This window comes from Jaculus jaculus, chromosome 5 (assembly GCF_020740685.1).
Source record: "Jaculus jaculus isolate mJacJac1 chromosome 5, mJacJac1.mat.Y.cur, whole genome shotgun sequence".
Classification (NCBI taxonomy): domain Eukaryota; kingdom Metazoa; phylum Chordata; class Mammalia; order Rodentia; family Dipodidae; genus Jaculus; species Jaculus jaculus.
The window spans coordinates 30,801,452-30,821,699 of record NC_059106.1 but is presented as its reverse complement, the minus strand read 5'-3'; the positions used below and the strand labels follow the sequence as shown (position 1 = coordinate 30,821,699).

Genomic DNA, 20,248 nt, shown 5'->3' with positions numbered 1-20,248 from the left:
CTTTTCTTCTTTCGTCCTCGACTACAAAGACACTAGTTTACAAGGGCAAATGCGGGTGAATAGCTGATATCCTAAGAGCATGTGTCAGTCAGTATAGGACAGGAGTCTGTGAAATTTTTTTTTTGTCACTGGTTAACTGCTAGCCCAAAATTCATGATGTGTTTAAATCCAGACTCGGATTATAAAAACTATTTCGTAGCATATCCATTATGCCAAGTGTAAGAAAAGAGGTAACCTTTCAAAATCTAAAATAATGTGTTGTATAGAGAAAATGTGTTCCTAACTTCTTTCTTTCCATCTTTCCTTTTTTCTTTCCCCTATAGCTCAGTCTTTTAAATATGAGTTTGTGGGTATTTATATTCAATCATGATGGTTTTGTTTTACGGGGTTAGCATCAGCTCATGACATGGAACTGCAATATTGAGAGGAGAGAGCCCTGAAGCACCATCAGGAAGTTTGGAACCCCACTTGCAGTTTACCGCCTAGCCTCCAGGTGGCAGCAATCTGTACCTGCTAGCATTTGCCACAGTTTCCGGAAACCAAGTGTCTAAGCAGTGTGACAGCATCCCTAAGGACACAGAAACGACCAAGCAGCTGCAGCTAGTTAAATCAAGGGAAGACTGATTAAATGGCTTGCAGAAACATCGGGTTGGATTTTCACTGTAGAGCTGGGCACAACAGATTTGGTTTGACAAAACAGCAGCTTCCTGCCTCCCAGGGCAGGTGCGAGGGGCGTCTAGTTATCAGGATCTGCTCCAGAGCCTGGCCACAGCTGGATCCTCCCCGCGCCTCACCACAGCCGCCCGCCCAGGCAGGCTCTCTGATGGGGAATGCTCCGACCGGCTCACCTGTCAGGCAGCTTTCACCTGCAGATTTCCATTTCTGTAATGCTGCATGCCAACCTCTACCAGTGCTCAGGAAAACCAATGTCAAAAATGTCTCGCTTTCCCAACAGAGTTAATATTTCTTTCGCATTGCTTTAACTGTTACTTTGACTCTTAGTATTCAAATAGGGGTGACTGCTCACGCTGACCCTCTCTCGTGCTGGCCCTCCAGTCATCACCCCCACACTCGGCTTCCCCCTTGGGGATGGAGGGTTTCCCAGTCCCTTGTCCTCAGCTCCTAACCAATCTGACAGATGCACAGGGCTGCGCCTTCTGCCACCATGAGTCTCTCTCAACTCTGTAGGGAGCGGCAAGCCTCGAAGCTGTCGCCTCGCAATAGGAGAATGGCCACGTGCTCAGTAACAGCCTTTGGGAAACTGGTCTCCTGGCTGGTTTAAAGCCCTTCTACGTTCTTTTATACCATTTCAGCTTTAAGCCCTGAGGATCTGCAGAAACGGCAGTACTTCTGGCCTGCCTGGTCAACAGCACTGTTTACAAAGTGATCCATTTGGAATATGGTGAACCAAAAAATTTGGCTGCATCAGAAGGAAGTTGCTGCCGGCCTTCTTGCTTCCATGAGTTTTGTTTTTAAATTCCTGAGGGCACACGGAGGGATGGAAACATTTTGTGGCTACCCTTTCCCCGAAGGCCAAGGAAGGAGCAGCCAGACAGCAGCTCTGCTTATGGCCACATCCCAGAGAAGGACTGTGATTAAACAGGACCCCATCATTAAGACAGCAGGCCCAATATCAGGAGGCTATTTTTTTCAAGGAAAATTATTTCAGAAACTGAAGTCTCCTGAAAAGCAGTTTACACATTATTATCTTTTTAGGGGAGTGACTGGCTTTCTCCTAACTCTTCCTGTTTTCATGAAAATAGGGTGAAGGAGAAATGGCATAATTTCTGCTGAGAAGAATTTTGGCTGGGGTTTGGATGGATGGAGTGGGCAGGGAACCCACCACTCTATGGAAGTGAAAATCAAGGAGCAGACATCATTGGAATTTGGACATGATAAGTCAGAGCAGTCGAGCAAGTACTTTTTTTCCCCCTTGTCACTTTGTAAATCCCTCAGCATCAGGAAGGACCATGCCTGGCCGTCACTTGGCTCTCCATGGGGACCCAATCTACCTCTGCGGACTGATGCTATGCTCACATCTTACATCCCAGTAACCCAGCTTTCAGCATATACAGGGCAATGATAGCAAGACACCCCCCAGATACCACAGTCTGCAGATGCTCAAGCCCTAAACTGTGGGCTATCTGCATGAAACTACAGGTATACTCCTAATCCAAATACCTCCACATTGTATCTAACATCTAACACAACATAAATGCTATATAAATAGGTGTAATAATGTATTGTCTAGGAAATAGTGACAAGGAAAAGAAAGCCTGTATGTGGTTGAAATAGACATATTCATTTTTTTTCTCTTTTTCCTTTTGTGTCGAGAATTGAACCCAGGACCTTGGGTATGCTAGGCAAGTGCTGGACCACTAAGCTATATCCTAAGCCCTTTCAGAATTTTGATCTGTGGCTGGATGTATTTGAGGATTTAGATTTGGGGCTACATGAGTACACCTATTTAATACATGTATACGTTAATGTATGCCTTACTGCTCTCTGTTCTTCTCTCACTATGTCTGCTAATAGCAAATATGTACCGTGTTCATTCCCCCAGCTTCCTGCTCATCCCAGAAGAACATGGGAGAAATAGAAACAAGGGGTTACTAATGTAGAGAAATTATAAAGTGGGTGGGATCATCTCCAGGCATAGGCGAGCCCAAAGTGGGGAAGGATTCCTCCACTACAGGGAGGAGGGGAGTGGGTTGAGGATTCTGTCCAGTCCAAGTTCCACTACCAGGGTGTCAGACTTTCCCCATAGTGCAACCTAAGCGGGGAGGGACTCTAGTGACAAATTACGCCATGTGTCGAAGTGCAGGCTGGAAACAGGCTTTCTGTATTCCTCCTTATTGCAGGATCTGTTGCTAGGAGCAAGCAGTGATAGCTTTGCACTTTGGAGACAATGGGATGAAGCCATTGAGGTTCAGCCTCCAGTCCAAAAGTTAAGAGTCTCCCCAGAACTTCAGTAATTTCTCTAAATGTCTACACAATATTTTCCTGTTAGTTCAAGAACTCACAATGCAGCTGACTTAAACATAGTCTTCCCATATGATCCACACCCATGCTCCTTAGGATTTACTCAAAGAAGTTGAACATGTCTGTCCTCTCTACCCTCACAAAAACTTGCAAGTGTTTTGAGAAGCCTTATTCATAAATACCAAGACATGGAAGCAACCACAATGTCTTTCAGAGGTGAGGAAAGTGACCTGCCTAGATGATGGACTATTGCTCGATGCTAAAAAGAAAGGAGCTAGCAGTCGTGAAGGGACGTGAGGGCATTTCACTGTGTGTCTGAATGTTCAAGACATTGATCTGAAAGGGCGGTGCTGCCTGATTCTCAGTGGAGGACATGCTGGAGAAGGCAAAACCAAGGCAACAGTGACCTGCCCAGTGGTTGCCAGTGGTTAGAGGAAAAACGAACAAGTCATGGTCACAGGGTCTTTAGGGTAGTGGAGAACAATAATAGTATTACATGTCATTAGAGGCTCTCCAAACCTATAGTATGGACAACCCAAGAGTGAACCCTAGCGTCAACTATGAGTTGATGTGGGTGACACTATCCATCAATTGTCACTAATGAACCACTCAGTGAGGGGTGCTTTCCTCTCCATTTTGTTGTAAACCTAAAACTTCCCTAAAAGAATAACGTCTCAAAATTGTGTGTGTGTGTGTCTGTGTGTGTGTGTTTATTTTATGAGACAGTTTCACTGTCACCCAGGCTGGCCTTTCGCTTGAGTATCTCTATCTTCCATGCTGGGATTATCAGTGTGGGGCACAACTCTTGGCCCAAAGCCTTTATTATCTATCTATCTATCTATCTATCTATCTATCTATCTATCTATCTATCTAAGTGCCTCACTCTAGTCCAGGCTGATCTGGAATTCACTATGCATTCTCACGCTCGCCTCGAATTTAAGAGCGAACATCCTACCTTTGCCTCTCAAGTGCTGAGATTTGACAGCCAAAGCTTTTATTAAAAAAAAAAAATCGGGCTGGAGAGATGGCTTAGCGGTTAAGCGCTTGCCTGTGAAGCCTAAGGACCCCGGTTCGAGGCTCGGTTCCCCAGGTCCCACGTTAGCCAGATGCACAAGGGGGCACATGCGTCTGGAGTTCGTTTGCAGAGGCTGGAAGCCCTGGCGCACCCATTCTTTCTCTCTCCCTCTATCTGTCTTTCTCTCTGTGTCTGTTGCTCTCAAATAAATAAATAAAAAATTTAAAAATATATATATATAAAAAAAAGAAGCTCACACAATCTTTAAAAAAAAAAAAATCAACACTCAGGAGGCAGAGGTAGGAGGATCACCATGAGTTCAAGGCCACCTGAGACTCCATAGTGAATTCCAGGTCAGTCTGGTTCAGAGTGAGACCCTACCTCCAAAAAAAAAAAACAAGCCGGGCATTATGGCTGTTGCAGTCAGGTTTACATTGCTGGTAGAAATCACCCAACTAAGAGCAGCTTGTGGGGGAAAAAAAAAAAAAAAAGAGGTTTGTTTTGGCTTACAGGCTTGAGAGAGAAGCTCCAGGATGTCAGGGAAAGTGATGGCATGAGCAGAGGGTGGACATCACCCCCTGGCCAACATAAGGTGGACAATAGCAACAGGAGAGTATGCCAAACACTGGCATGGTAAAACTGGCTATAAAACCCATAAGCCTGCCCCCAACAATACATTCCCTCCAGGAGGCATTAATTCCCAAATCTCTATCAGCTGGGAGCCTAGCATTCAGGACATTTAAGTTTATAGGGGACACCTGAATCAAACCACCACATTCTGCTCTGGCCCCCATAAACTGATAACCATACATGATGTCAAATACAATGCATTAATCCAACTTTCAAAGTCCCCATAGTGTATATCAATTCCAGTGATGTTCATACATCCCCATAGTCCAAGATCTTTTAACTGAGCCATAATTCCAAAAAATCCCCCCAAAACCCATAATGGCACAGAACAAACATTCACACTGCAAAAAAATGGCATTGGGCATAGCAAGGAAATATCAATCAATATAAGATTCAAACAGGGCAAACATCAAACTCTGTAGCTACAAGTCCACTGACTCTAGTCAGTGGCAAATCTTCAAATCGGATCATTCTAACCAGCAACAAGTCTCTGGAGTTCCAATTCCACCCCTACAGCTAGGCTACTCACAGTCCTGGCAAACTTTATCCAGGGCCGGCAGCTCTCCTTGGCAGCCTTCTCTTGGTCCTGGCATCTCCACTGGGTCTCCACTTCAACCCACGGTTCATCCTCATGGCTCCACTGGGCTTCCATGCATCCATCCAGCAAACCTGCTTCACACTGTCCACGGCCATTTCCAAAACACAAGACCATGTTGCAAATTCAATGACCCTCCCTTTCCTACATTTCTTATACTCCATAATACTAGGTAGGGTGCCAGTTTGTTAATCCAGAGAGGAATAAAGCAGACTTTGAAGAACAGAACACTCCTTGAGCATTCAGGCCCCTTCAAAAAGAGTCTATGTTCTTCCTATTGCCCCAGTGCAGGTCAGCTGGCCCAATCTCAAAGGTTGTAATCTCTCAATTGCAGCTAAGCAGGCAGAAATTCACCCAAAGATTTCATTTTTGTCTGTGCCACATCCCTCTACTCACACCAGCCCGTTTCTTTTTTTTTTTAATTTTTTATTTATTTATTTGAGAGCGACAGACATAGAGAGAAAGACAGATAGAGGGAGAGAGAGAATGGGCGCGCCAGGGCTTCCAGCCTCTGCAAACGAACTCCAGACGCATGCGCCCCCTTGTGCATCTGGCTAACGTGGGACCTGGGGAACCGAGCCTCGAACCGGGGTCCTTAGGCTTCATAGGCAAGCGCTTAACCGCTAAGCCATCTCTCCAGCCCCAGCCCGTTTCTATGCACTGCAACCCTGCACAAGTTCTCAGGACACAGGCATAACAGCAAACCTCTCACACAAACTGCCTGTAGCCCAGACCAAGCAAAGCTCTTTCTCACCCTCATAAGCCAAACCTCACAGTCCATGGTTCTTACTGCATTCAGGTCTTTTAAATCTGACCAGAATGGTCAATCAAGCTGTACTTACAGCACTGCAAGGTATCACTTAGGCCAGTTTCAAATCCTTCCATGTTACTCTTGAAAATCAGCTCCAAATGACACCACTCCTAGGTACCAACATTACTGTTGCAGTCAGGTTCACATTGCTGGTAGAAATCAACCAACCAAGAGCAGCTTGTGGGGAGAAAAAATGGTTTATTTTGGCTTACAGGCTTCAGGGGGAAGCTCCATGATGGCAGGGAAAATGATGTCATAAGCAGATAGTGGACATCATACCCTGGCCAACTTAGGATGGACAATAGCCCACCCTGACCAATTTTTCCCCCACAAAAGATGGACAGGAGATTGTGTCAAACACTGGCAAGGGGACACTAGCTATAAAAACCATAAACCCACCCCCAACAATCCACTACCTCCAAGAGGTGTTAATTTCCAAATCTCCATCAGCTGGGAACCTAGCATTCAGAACACCTAAGTTTATGGGGGACACCTGATTCAAGTCACCTCAGTGGCACACCCCATCCCCAGCACTGGGGAGCAGAGGTAGGAGGATTGCCATGGGTTTGAGGCCACACTGAGACAGCACAGTGAATTCCAGGTCAGCCTGAACTAGAGTGAGACCCTACCGCGAAAAACCAAAATAAAATAAAAATCAGGGCTGGAGAGGTGGCTCTGTGGTTAAAGGCATTTGCTTTCAAAGACTGACAGTCTGGGTTCAATTGCCCAGCACACACGTGAAATCAGATGCACAATGTGGCTTGTGTATCTAGAGTTCAAGAAACCCTAATGTATTCACTCTCTCACACTCTGTCTCTATGTCTCTCAAATAGCTTTCAAATAAATGAAAATGTTTTTGAAAAAAAAATCAATTAATAGGCCACCAAAATTTTAAAATAAATAATGATAATGAGGCCTCAAGAGATTTTAAAATTCTGTGTGTTACAATAAACACTACATGTATACTACATGCCCAGAGACACCCAGGGTTTCCGCAAGACACCAACTGTGGGTGCGCAGATCACAGATCCATGACTAGCAACCAAGGAGTTAAGAAACACCGCTGTATATATGTAAGTACAATGATTGTGATAGGGAGGTAATATGGTGGAGAATGGAATTTCAAAGGGGAAAGTGGGGGGGGGGAGGGAGGGAATTACCATGGAAATTTTTTTATAATCATGGAAAATGCTAATAAAAATTAAAAAAAAAAAAAAAAAAGAAACACTGCTGCTCACAGGGCACTGTGGGGAGAGCTCCTCTTTACATCAGCCTACGAATTAAATAAAGTTATGCCACAAGGGGATGGCCCCAAAAACAAGACTAAGTGATGCCCTTGGAAGGGAGTTTTGTACCTGCAGGCAGTCTCCTCATGATTCACAATTTCCCCTTTATTTTCCATCTCCTTCAACTCCAGCCAATTGCACTTGGAGGGCAAGGTGCATCCAGGAGAAAATTCCCAAACTGGCCACAAGGAGGCGATTGAGGGCGTTCTAACTCTGCTGGCCCAGTGTTGTCCTCATTTTCCTCTTCCTTGGCTTTGGCAAACCTCTCACTTCTTTTCTCCTGGCCTCTGATCTTCTCTCCCCATATACCTATGCTTCCATCTATTAGGAAAATCACAAGCCAAGAAACCCTTCATGGACCCAGTCAACCCCTTGGGATACGTTTAACCTGCTGTGACTGCACCCTCAGTTTACAGAAAGGTGGGCTTGGAGGCCGGGTGACCCCTTGCAGAAGCAGAGTGGGCCTGGAAGACACAGGTTCACTCAGCAGTTCCCGGGCAAGGCTGTCGCTGTCCCAGCAGCCTCTCCGCCGGAGGCCAGGTCCTGAGCTGGGCAGGTATCCACCTGCTCAGACAACCACTCTGGCTGCCAGGGGAAATTCCTGCCTTCAAGACAAAGCGTCCATTATCTAGCAGGGTCAGGCTCCAGGTGTGGGGGAAGGCACACAGGTACTTCTTATCTTCACCTTGTTTGGGAAAACAGGGACTATGTGTACAGAGAGCAGACCTCCACTCAATTCTTGCAAAGACAAAGAAGAAATTCCACTACTTGTCCAGTTCCTGGCTCAAGAGCCGGGCAGGGGTAAGGGGCAGGGGAGGTGGTGATTGCTCAGCAGGGAAGAGTCTGCAAGCATGAGAACCTGAGATGATCTGATTTACACTGAATTCGGTTCACCAGCACCCTCCTATGGAAACAGATGGGCAGAGTTATGCATGCCCACAGCCCCCCTCCTGGGAGGAGCCGAGACCACAGAACCACTGAAAATGGCAGCTCAGTGTTCAGAGGTGGAAGTGAGTGAGTGAGTGCTGCAGACACCCGACGGCCTCCTCTGGTTTCCGTAGGGCACGCGCACAGTGCGCCCACCACACCACAGCACACACGCTGCACATGCATGCACCCGAAAGAAAAGAAGGCAAGAGGAAAAAACACCAGCAACAACAAGACAAAGGAGCACAAGGCTTTTCAGTCAAGGTGGAAGCTGGGGCCTGGTGGCAGTCACCTCCATGCCGGCCACGGTGCGGGCTGGATATGCCAAAGGGAACTGATGGGATGTAGAAGACTGAACTTCCAGCTCCTGACGATGATCAGGGAGCTCAACGAACCAGACATGCACGCAAGAGCCATTCCTGAGCTTTCCCTCATTTGTCAAAGCACTGGATTATTACCCAAGGACATGTAGACACTATTAAAATAAAAACACCCCTCTTTTTTTGAGACAGGGCCTTGCCCAAGCGGGCCTCAAGTTCACTATGTATCCCAAACTGTCCTCAAATTCAAAATCCTCTTGACTTTGATTCCAAAGTTCTAGGTGTGCTCCAAAATTAGAATAACAGAGAATAGGATGGCCTCTGCACCAGGAAGACATGCAGTCATGTTTCCACCATAGCCCATCATATACTTCATGAATAACAGGAAGAAAGGAATGCACAGATGCATTGTAAACTCAAGACAGGGGGCTGGAGAGATTGATTGCTCAGTGGTTAAAGCCACCTGCTTGTAAAGCCTACCAGCCTGGGTTTCATACTCCAGTGCCCAGATGTACAAATGGCACATGCATCTGGAGTTCAGTTGCAGTGGCAAGAGGTAGTGGCATGTCCATTCGCCCCCCAACAACTCATTGTAAACAAACAAACAAAGAAACAAACTCAGGGTATGATAAGGAGACAGAAACATCAATTTCCCTAATTTGATCAGTACCCATTGTACACATGTGATGAGGCATCATGCTGTATCCCCAAAATATGTATAGTTATTAGGTGCTAACCAAGAAAAGTTTACAAAGCTGAAGTGATGGCTGTGCTTGCACACCGTACTCCGAATGTGACATGAAAATGACTGGGGCAAAGTAAAAGAACAACAGTAATAATGACAGCCCAAATAATAGTGCATTTTTAAAGATAATAAGGATTTTTTTTTTTTAATGCAGCGAGAATGGGGTCTGAGCCCATTCTGCTCTGGTTGTTCTCTGTGATAAGGAAGCAACGTCAAGTACAGGCGCACATCTTTCTTCTCCTTATTCGTCCAGCATTGCAAGTTTTCCATCAGCCTGCCGGACGAGCGCAACGAGGCTGTGGAAAAGCCCGTCTCAGAGCGTCTGCCCCAGCCATCCCGGCTTCCGGGTGGAGGAGGAGGTTGGGGCGGCAAAGGCAAGGGTCACTCTGTGCCCCGTCCCTTTGGATTTCTTAGCTAGTCCGGCAACGCAAGCAATGGCAACCAGGCTGGCAGCTGAGGCTGCTAATAATCCCTGCCAGTGCTGACCCCGGGGGCAGCCTGGGCCTCAGCAGATGCTCGACCCTCTTACATCCTGGCATGTGTAGAAGCGTTCATCACCGTGCGGGGGAGGGGGCCAGCTCACGGGGGCGTGTTCTCTCCTCTCTGCTCCTGGGCTGAGAGAGACCTCACTCCCTGCTGTGTGCCCCCATCATGGTATTTGGTCTCTTTGGAATATAGCAACAAGGTCACGTGAGTGTAGGCACACCTCTTTCTTCTTTCTGGCAGTTCACCCCACCATGATCCCCTCTTCCACATGCCTACAATCAAGAGAGCCAGCCAGGGAACTGGAACCTCTAACATAAAGAGTCAAAATAAACCTTTCCTCCTAATAACATTGTTTCTCTCTGGCATGTCAGGGCAGTAACACAAAGCTGACCGATGCAATATCAAACTGGTGAAGTTCCCCTGGATTAGCAACTTTATAAATCAAGATGAAATTAACATTGAAATACAAAGGAATATGTTTGGAAATACAAAGAAGCATGCATGCAGTAGGAAAGAGGCACCAGATCCTGAAGCTTACCCAGAGATCTTTCTTTCGTCTGGTTGGTTGACCTCACCACAGGAAGGCTTGCTCGGGTTCGACTGCCTCTGGCAAAAGGGCTTGGTGCTTCCCCCTCAGACATGGCTTCCAGAGAATCACCAGACGTCTCAGATAAATGCTCCCCGGGGTCCCCCACACTCGGAGGCTGAGGACTGTGAGACAGCTTAGGGCTTCTTGTCTGCAGAAAAATATTCCAACGAAAGTAATTAATTACTACTTATTATTATTAACTATGCTTAACATATTGTCAGTGTCATCTGTGCCCGTTTGTAAAAAGAGTGTGGCCAGAGGAAAAGCCCATCAGAAGGACTGCACAGGGGAACAAAATCTTGGTAGATACAGATCATACACGTTAGAGAAAGAACATCGGCCTCAACAACAAAAGATGCTGCTGTTAAATATAGCCAAATATTGCTATTAAATATAGCCAGTTCTGGGCTGGAGAGATGGCTTAGTGGTTAAGGCACATGCCTACAAAGCCTAAGGACCCATGTTTGATTCTCCAGGTCCCACATAAGCCAGATGCTCATAGTGGCACATGCATCTGGAGTTTGTTTGCAGTGGCTGAAAGCCCTGGGGCACCCATTCTCTCTCTCTCTCTCACTGTAATAAATAAATAAAATTAAAATATTTTGAAAAAAGAACGTTCATTGCTGGATGTGTCTACTATTCAGCAGGTAGCTGAAGACAGGCAAACGCCGCCAGCCCTGCTGAGAGGCACTTCACACTTGTAATCCAAGCATTTGGAGGGCAGAGGATCGTGGGTTCTAAGCCTGGATTACACAGCGAGACCACATTGCAAAACCATCAGCTGAAGACACAGTTCAGGGGAGAACACTTGCCTGCCATACACAAACCAGTGAAAGTGCTCATTCCCTGAAAAACAAAAAACAAAGCAGGCTGGAAGGATGGCTTGGTGGTTACAGTGTTTGCCTGCAAAACCTAATAATCGAGAGTTCTGTTACCCAGTACATCAAACCAGATGCACGAAAGGGGAGCATGCATCTCAAGTTCATTTGCAGTGGTCCATTCTCTCTCTCCTTCCAAATAAACAAGCAAAGAAAATGTTTTTTAAAGGCAAATTCATCTTAGGGGAAATTTTAATACCCCAGAAGAGCAAATTATATAGTATTTTTCCCTAACGTAAAATAAACATGGATGCCTGCCTCTTCAAAATAAAAACAGCTAGGCATGGTAGCACATGCCTTTAATCCCAGCACTCCACTTGGGAGGCAGAGGTAGAAGGAACGCCATGGGTTCAAGACCACTCTGGGAGTACATAGTGAATTCCAAGTCAGCCTGGGCTACAGAAAGACCCTACCTCAAAAAGAAAGAAAGAAAGAAAGAGAGAGAGAGAGAGAGAGAGAGAGAGAGAGAGAGAGAGAAAGGAGAAGAGAAGAGAAGAGAAAAGAAAAGAAAGAAAAGAAAAGAAAAGAAAAGAAAAGAAAAGAAAAGAAAAGAAAAGAAAAGAAAAAAGAAAAGAAAAGAAAAGAAAAGAAAAGAAAGAAAAGCGAGGCATGGTGGCGCTCGTCTTTAATTCCAGCACTCAAGAGGTAAAGGTAGGAGGCCACCCTGAGAGTACTGATTGAATTCCAGGTCAGCCTGAGCTAGAGTGAGACCCTACCTCGAAAAACCAAAAACCAAGAAAGAATGAAAGAGAGAAGGGGAAGAAGGGATGAAAGGAGGGAGGGCGGGAGGGAGGGAGGGAGGGAGGAGGGAAGGAAGGAAGGAAGGAAGGAAAGAAGGAAGGAAGGAAGGAAGGAAGGAAGGAAGGAAGGAAGGAAGGAAGGAAGGAAGGAAAGAGGGAGGAAGAAAAATTCAAAGGGACTTTTCAAGGGCTGGAGATGGCTAAACCCGCCCACACCCTGATTCTCTTGAGTTGTCTATAGCCCTGTTTCAAGGAGTAACAGAGAATGCTCACGATCCACCAGCACAGGAATCACTGAGCACAGACAACAGGTGAGCATTGTGGGAGATTCAGAAAGACAGACAGCATGTTGACTGATGTCAGACAGCTCCTAAACTAACTGGTGAAATTTGTGAAGACCAGCAGATAACATAATTGCAATTTAGTATCAGGTATGCATTGTGGGGGGTAGAGAGATGGCTTAGCCATTAAGGTGCTGCCTGCAAAGCTCCCTAGTGCTCACCTAAGCCAGATGCACACGGTGGTGCATGCATCTGGAGTTAGTGGATGGAGGCTATGGCACACTGATTCTCTCGTCCCCACCTCTCTCTATCTGGCTTCTTCTCTCTCTGTCTCTAATAAATAAATGTTTTAAAATGTGCATTGTGGGTCTGGAGAGATGGCTTAGCGGTTAAGCGCTTGCCTGTGAAGCCTAAGGACTCGGGTTCAAGGCTCTCTTCCCTAGGAACCACATTAGCCAGATGCACAAGGGGACACACTTGTCTGGAGTTCCGTTTGCAGTGGCTGGGGGCCCTGGCGTGCCTATCCTCTCTTTCTCTCTCTCTCTCTCAAATAAAAATAAACAAAAAAACATTGTCATTAAAATATGCATTGTGGGCTGGAGAGATGGCTTAGCGGTTAAGCGCTTGCCTGTGAAGCCTAAGGACCCCGGTTTGAGGCTCGGTTCCCCAGGTCCCACGTTAGCCAGATGCACAAGGGGCGCATGTGTCTGGAGTTCGTTTGCAGAGGCTGGAAGCCCTGGCGCGCCCATTCTCTCCCTCTCCCTCTATCTGTCTTTCTCTCTGTGTCTGTCGCTCTCAAATAAATAAATAAAAAATGAACAAAAAATATTTTTAAAATATGCATTGTGCTGTATGCCTATTCCCATGTCAACAAACACCTACTAAATACCCACTCTGTTCCAGGCACTGCACTCAGTACTGGAGACAGAAATGATGCTCAAAACAAAACTGACTTCTGCACACACGGTGTTTATAATTCAGAACGGAGGCAGACATTGAAGAGAAATTAAAGGTGCGATTGAATTAGCAGTTGCAGGAGATGTACTTGGGTGCAGAGTTAGAAACACATGAATTTTGGTCTCCAGGAAGAAAGGTAGTTGGAGGATGCAATCAACTCAGAGCATAAGGATGAAGAGAGAAAAAGGCATCCCGTTTGTGGGGAACAGGATGTGCCCAGTCCCCAGGGCATAGAGAAGTTGTGGACACTGGAGACTTAGTGAAGGGACGGCAGACTCCACAAAGCCTTAAAATCAAGGTGAGAATTCGCAATATAACATGAAGGTAGTAGAATGGCATTGAGGCATTCAGAGAGGGAAATGGGTTGGATGCATTTTCTAGATTGCTCGGGTTATCATGTGGAGATGGGAGGTTGGGTTATGTGCAGAGGGCAAAGGAAGGGGGCCAGAAAACCTGGGGGCTGTGAGAAATGAGGACATTATCTCAACTTTCTCTCCTCCCCGGGCCGCTGCTGACCTGGAAGGCAAACTGAACCAAATTGGTCAGGCAGATGAATTTTCTCTTAGTAAGATGCCAGAAGTGCTGGTGGGCTGGTGGGCGCTGTGGGCAAGAGCCGGGAGCTGGCCCCTTCATTTCCTTCACACTTCCTAAGACTGCCTGTGCATTTGGGAGTTAATCACCACGACATCTAACTCCCAAGGCTCAGTCAGCTTCCTAGGGACACAATCTGTGCAGTCATGCAGGACCCCGTTTTCCACTGGGTTTGCATTTGGTTTCATGCTCTGCTGTGGCTGTCTTGAAATTCCCTATGATTTTTGATCAAGGGACCCTGAAAATTATGTAGCATGTCGTGCATTAATGATTTGGCTACAGATCTCAGAATGACAACACGAGCCTGTGTGTGACGTGCTGGGGAACCCCTGTGAGGATGGGACAATCAGTTTCTTCTGCCACTGCATTACCTGTTTGCACACATGTCGCTGTACGTCTCAGGACCTTTCCAGACAGGAAAAGGGGAACAAGGTCACTCCTTCCCCTTCTGTGACCCTTAAGGGAGGCCAGCTTGTTCACAGGGAACAAAGCCAACTACAAGCCAATGAGACAATAAACCAAGATTCTAGCCAGAAACGACCCCCATGAGCAGGAAAATTGTACCCTTTGGTAAACTGATCTGTGCAGGTTTCTAAAGTGGTTACTTTCCCAATTTGTTTGTCATGGGGCCAGATTCTATGATGGAGAGCTGCCACTGTTTGGACAGTGTTTTTGTTTTTCTTTTTCCTTTTTCTTTCTTTCTTTCTTTTTTTTTTTTTCAGTTCCGTGGATTAATCCATGACTACACTTGACTAGAGAAATTTATCCCAAACAACTGCCTACTTTACCAAGATGGAAAGACTGTGGTCACAGCAAAGGAGTTTCCTGGTTGCCACACTCACAGACTTCCAAGCTAAGATGTCCTCATTCCTGGACTGGGGAAATGGCTCAGTGGTTAAAGGTGCTTGGACTGCAAAGCCCACCAGCTTCGGTTTGATTCCTCAGTACCCACGTAAAGCCAGAGGCACAAAGCAGTGCATGTGTCTGGAGTTCATTGGCAGTGGCAAGAGACCTTAGTATGCCCATATTCATTCACTCTCTCTCTCTTCTTGAAGACAACAAAATAAAAGCATATATTAAAAAACAACAAGATGGGCTGGAGAGATGGCTTAGCAGTTAATTGCTTGCCTGTGAAGCCTAAGGACCCCGGTTCAAGGCTCAATTCCCCAGGACCCACGTTAACCAGACGCACAAGGGGGCGCACGCGTCTGGAGTTCGTTTGCAGTGGCTGGAGGCCCTGGCGTGCCCATTCTCTCTTTCTATCTGCCTCTTTCTCGCTCTGTCGCTCTCAAATAAATAAAAGTACCAAAAAAAATTTAAAAAAAAAAAAAAACAAGATGTTCTCATTTCTAAATTAAAAATATAGTGAGAGAGACATATTTAGCCTGAGAAAATAGCAAGAAATAATATTCCTTTAAGTAATATAACTACATTTGCAACCTTTGCCACTGGTCATCTAGTTTTTCGCCCCAAGGTAGGGTTTCACTCTAGCCCAGGATGACCTGGAATTCACTATGTACTCTCCGGGTGGCCTTGAACTCTGCCTCCCGAGTGCTAGGATTAAAGGCACGCGCCACCACACCTGGCTCACTTGGTCATCTTTCCAGCCTGTGGCACACATGTGACAACCTGTTATTTCCATTGCAAAAAGACACAAGCCCAGAAGTTAATAAAACATCAACTCTCCGTTTCTTGTTCAGGGCTATAGCGGTGAGTAATTAAAGATGTAAAGGCTATTTTTTAAAACTTCATAACTACTGAGATCCCAATGTACACTTCTCCTTTTAAGTCAGTTTCTCATTAGAAGCTATCCCCACCTATTAGCATTCCCCTCACACACTGTACCCTCCCCTTGGATGCCAGCTTGCTGCCAAGACACCATTCAATACAATGGAAATTGCTGACAGGAGTGTCAAATACTCCACAATTTGATATATTGGGAAAAAATGCATTTGGAATAGTCTTTACTCAGCACAGTGTTGGGCATGGAGAGAAGAATGGGGCAAGTACTGCATAAGGCTCATGAGGTCATAAAGCTCTTAAGGTGTATGTTGGGGTCAAGAAGTACGTGGCGAAAATAACTGGACAAGAAGGGCCAGGAGGTACGTCCCCATGAAGAGCTGCAGGAGGGGCAGCTGTGGGACTAAGAAGCGGGGGGAGCTGGCAGGTCAGTGGCAGAGCCAGAGTGCTTGTCCAACATGCTCACGGCCCTTGGTTTGATCCTCAGGGCCACCACAATAAAAAGTAAATTAAGCCAGGTGTGGTGGTGCATGCTTCTAATCCCAGCAATCAGGAGGCAGAGGTAGGAGGATAACCATGAGTTTGAAGCAAGCCTGGGCTATAGAAATCCCCTATCAAGAAAAAAAAAAAAAAAAAAAAAGGCTGGAGAGATGGCTTAGCGGTTAAGCGCTTGCCTGTGAAGCCTAAGGACCCCGGTTCGAGGCTCGGTTCCCCAGGTCCCACGTTAGCCAGATGCACAAGGGGGTGCACGCGTCTGGAGTTCGTTTGCAGAGGCTGGAAGCCCTGGCGTGCCCATTCTCTCTCTCTCCCTCTACCTGTCTTTCTCTCTGTGTCTGTCGCTCTCAAATAAATAAATAAAATAAAAAAATATATATTAAAAAAAACTTAAAAAAAAGAAAAAATAAATAAAATAGAAATCAGGGATGGGTGGGGAGGAAAGCAAAAGCTTGGGTGTGGAAGATGCTGAAAGCTGCTATAAGCTAAGCAATGAAGTGTACTGTGCGGTTGCCCACTTTCAGCTCCGTGTTCCCTGATTGGGCCAGTCAGCGCCCAGGCTTGGCTAGTTCAACCAAATGTTCTCCCTTAGAAACAGCCTGGGACACAGACCCTGAGTGAGGTCAGCGGACACTGTGTCTGAAACGAGGAAGGCGCAGCGGAAAGAATACAAGAGAAGGTAGAAAGCAGACCAGTGTGGGAGAGGAGAGAGCCGTGGGACCCCGGGGGAGGTGGGGGAGCCTCAGGCTAAAGAAAGTAGCCCTGGGGCTCCCTGCTTTCCTGACAGGGTCCACCTTGGGCTCCTTACAACCAGCTCTGCCAGGACCTTCCTTTTGTTTGTTTGTTTGGTTGGTTGGGTTTTTTGTTGTTGTTGTTTTTCGAGATAGGGTCTCACTATAGCTCAGGCTGACCTGGAATTCACTATGTAGACTCAGGGTGACCTAGAACTCAAGGTGATCTTTCTACTTCTGCCTCCCAAGTGCTGGGATTAAAGGCATGCATCACCACACCCGGCTGGGACCTTCCATTTTTGTGCTAATAATCATATCAGGTGCCACTATGCCTTGTGAGCAAGTGACCACTGACAATCACCAATCCTAGAAGTCCTTTCAGCCCAGGCTGCCTCGGGCCTCGTGGATTCAAATGTGAGTTATCACCAGGATGCTTTGTTTGGGGAGCAGTTCCATAACATTACCTCATTTAACCATCACTGTAACTTCCTAAATAGTGGCTGCCATTGAGGAAACTGAGGCTGAGCCATGGGCACTGAGCATCAACCAAACAAAAGGAACTGAGGTCCAGGGTGCCAGCTTCCTGCACAAGTTAGTACACGAGGAGTGGAGAGATGCTGGCTCTGGGTCAGGTCCTACCCAAAAGGGATCAACACACAGCTCTCACTGGGTCACAGTCATCCTGTGTGAAAGGCCAGAGGTTGAACTACTTGAGAGTTCACATTGTTTCAGGATATAAATTTCAAAACTCTAAGATGTCCATGACATAAAGAAGAAAGGATCATGAAATTAGTTAACGTGGATTTCCCATTTCCCATGCAGTCCTCATATCTACGACGCCGTGTAGCTGGGTCGTGAGAAGACCCGGGTCTGAGGCAGCGCTCACTTTGAAAAGGCTGCTAGGCTTGCATTTTACCGTCATGAACAAACACTCCTTTATCAGGAGCTCACACTTATTTGTATTTTTTTTTTTTTGCAATGTTGTTGGATATGAGGACTATAGCCAAAGAGAGTATATTGAAGCTAAAAATCACAGGTGATTTTCTTTTTCATTCATATTTTCCAACCTTTAAACTCTAAAGTGCAATGCTGAGGTCTTGAAATGGAGCTTTCTGTAAGATGCTAACTGTCGAGAGCGGTAACATGTCTCATTAGTCAAAGGGTTCATTTTGCTGCAGATTGCAGACTATTTTGAAAAGAAAAATCAACATTGCTTTAATGAAGTTTTCCTTCACCGGATTTGCCATAGAGAACACAGAACTGCAACGCGGCTTCCCTCATGCGTTTAGTGACTCATCCCTCAGCCTCCTTAGTCAGCACAGCTAACATCACAGCACTTGACACTACAGAACCCCATTTCTTGCACTTGGGACACTTTCAACTCAACCTAGGCAAAAGTCTAACTTCAAATGGAATGGACTTTCTAGCTTTAGGAGCTGCAGCCATGCTCTTGCCTTGAAGAAGATCCCATCACGGTGGAAGGTCAAAGCTCCTGGTTAACTTACAGAACCTTCTCGACAGCCCTCAGGGCCATCACCTGCCTCTGCACCGTTTCTTTTTTCGTTTTTTTTTGTTTGTTTGTTTGTTTGTTTGTTTTTCGAGGTAGGGTCTCACTCTGGTTCAGGCTGACCTGGAATTCACTATGTCATCTCAGGGTGGCCTTGAACTCATGGCGATCCTCCTACCTCTGCCTCCCGAGTGCTGGGATTAAAGGCATGCGCCACCACACCCGGCTTCTGCACCATTTCTTGCTGTTATTTGAAGCCCGAGTGTGGGATAAGAGATGGGAAGAAAGATGGAGAGCTCTGTAAAGCACACCTGACTCCTACATGGCCTCTCCTGACGTCCACCCATGCCAGGTGGCAACATGTACTGAGGTCCCCCAGGCGGTGCACCTGTCTTTTTCAGGTGAGTTCTGGGACTCACGGCCAGGTGTGTGTGTGTGTGTGTGTGTGTGTGTGTGTGTGTGTGTGTGTGTGTATAGTGTCTTTCTGCCACCTCATATTGGGGGGTCCTAACTTATGCCTGGCTTACCAGCTACCAGGAATTGCTGGACCACAACGCCACGTGGGGAGAACTAGCGTGTCCCTTTCCCAATGTGGACAAAGGGGAACCATTTTCTATAGGATTTACTTCGATGAATTTTTCTTTACTAAACTTGCCTATACCATGTTTCTTCAAGGCTAATATTTCATCACATTCCTCCCTCTTCACCATGAGTACCCAGACATTATTTATGACTTTCACCTGTGAAAACAGCGATGTTTGGTCTGGAGTAAAACCCGATGAGTCAGCAGTGGAGCAAAACCCAGCTGCTCCTCCCTGTGAGCGCTGCTTATCACATCCGCAGCCAACTGTCCCCTGCCCGTGAATGGCCATCCGCAGGTGACACCCACAAAGCTGGCAATCGTTCCCTGATACCCCCAAGCATCCTCTGCCCGTGAATTCTTACCACACAAGTCCTCCCCTGAGATGCCAACAGGAAATAACAAGGACATCTCGAGATGCACATGGATGTGTCCCCATTTCTAAGGGAAGGGCCACACTCCGCAGGGCATTCTTTGTATCTTAACGTCATCTTTTGATATGATTCATGTATTTATCTTACTCTTGTGACTGCAAGGAAAAGCCATGAAAATTATGGAATTTCTGTGCGGACTCCCAACCTCCTGGGAAACCGGCAAGACTTTGATCCCAGGGCTCTGCAAGGGTGTCAGGTTGTTGGCAGTGTTTCCATACTGCGTGCTCCCCTGGAAATTCTCTTCCAAGTTTGGGCAAAAAAAGGTAAGATGAATCTAGAGCACATGGAGGTGACAAAGTAGCACTGAGAGCAGACTGCAGTACTTTCCAGGGTCAGGAAGAGGATGGCAGTCTGGTGGTGGCCATGGGGACACATGGATTCCAGGAGTATGCCTGACTGGGAGCCTGTGTGCAGGGGGCTCAGGCGCTCAATCCTGGAGGCTTGGCGCGGCCCCCTGTGCACCTGCGTGCATGCCGAGTGTCCCTCACTCAGCTTCAATGGACCAGCCAAGATCCCCAGGATTTCTTTATGACACCAAGCAAGGGGACAATATTTTTCCTGAACACCACGACAATAAATCTCTTGACAGTTGCTGAAGCCAAGTCAAGGTGAATTTAATTTAGGAAAATTAAGAAAAAGGACAGTTCCTGTTCCGGAGAATCTGAGAGCAAATGTGTGCACATGACGCCTGTAACAGAATCAAAGAACCTAGAAACAGCTTGCAAGGCTGGCTATCAAATGACAATGTGCTCCTTCTCTGGAATACTATGCCGTAATAACAAAGATGCTTTTAAAGAATGCCTTGTGCAATTTAGAAAATGGAAACAACACACTGAAATCTTCTCTTTGGCTTTCTTTTGATGACAATATTACGGATAAGATACTTTCGTTTCCCAAGGCAGAATGCATCACTTCCATACGGTAGAGG

The 20,248-nt window shown here is 46.4% G+C and overlaps 1 protein-coding gene across 10 annotated transcripts in view; it reads right to left on the bottom strand.

Annotated features, from left to right (window-relative positions):
• Positions 1 to 20,248, bottom strand: part of Kiaa1217 (KIAA1217 ortholog) — an 815,686-nt gene that overhangs the window by 142,886 nt on the left and 652,552 nt on the right. For all 10 annotated transcript variants that reach the window (XM_045151349.1, XM_004659754.2, XM_045151347.1 and 7 more), the window contains one exon: positions 10,336 to 10,534. In XM_045151349.1, the coding sequence (XP_045007284.1) occupies positions 10,336 to 10,534 (199 nt within the window). The remainder of the gene's footprint in view (positions 1 to 10,335; positions 10,535 to 20,248) is intronic.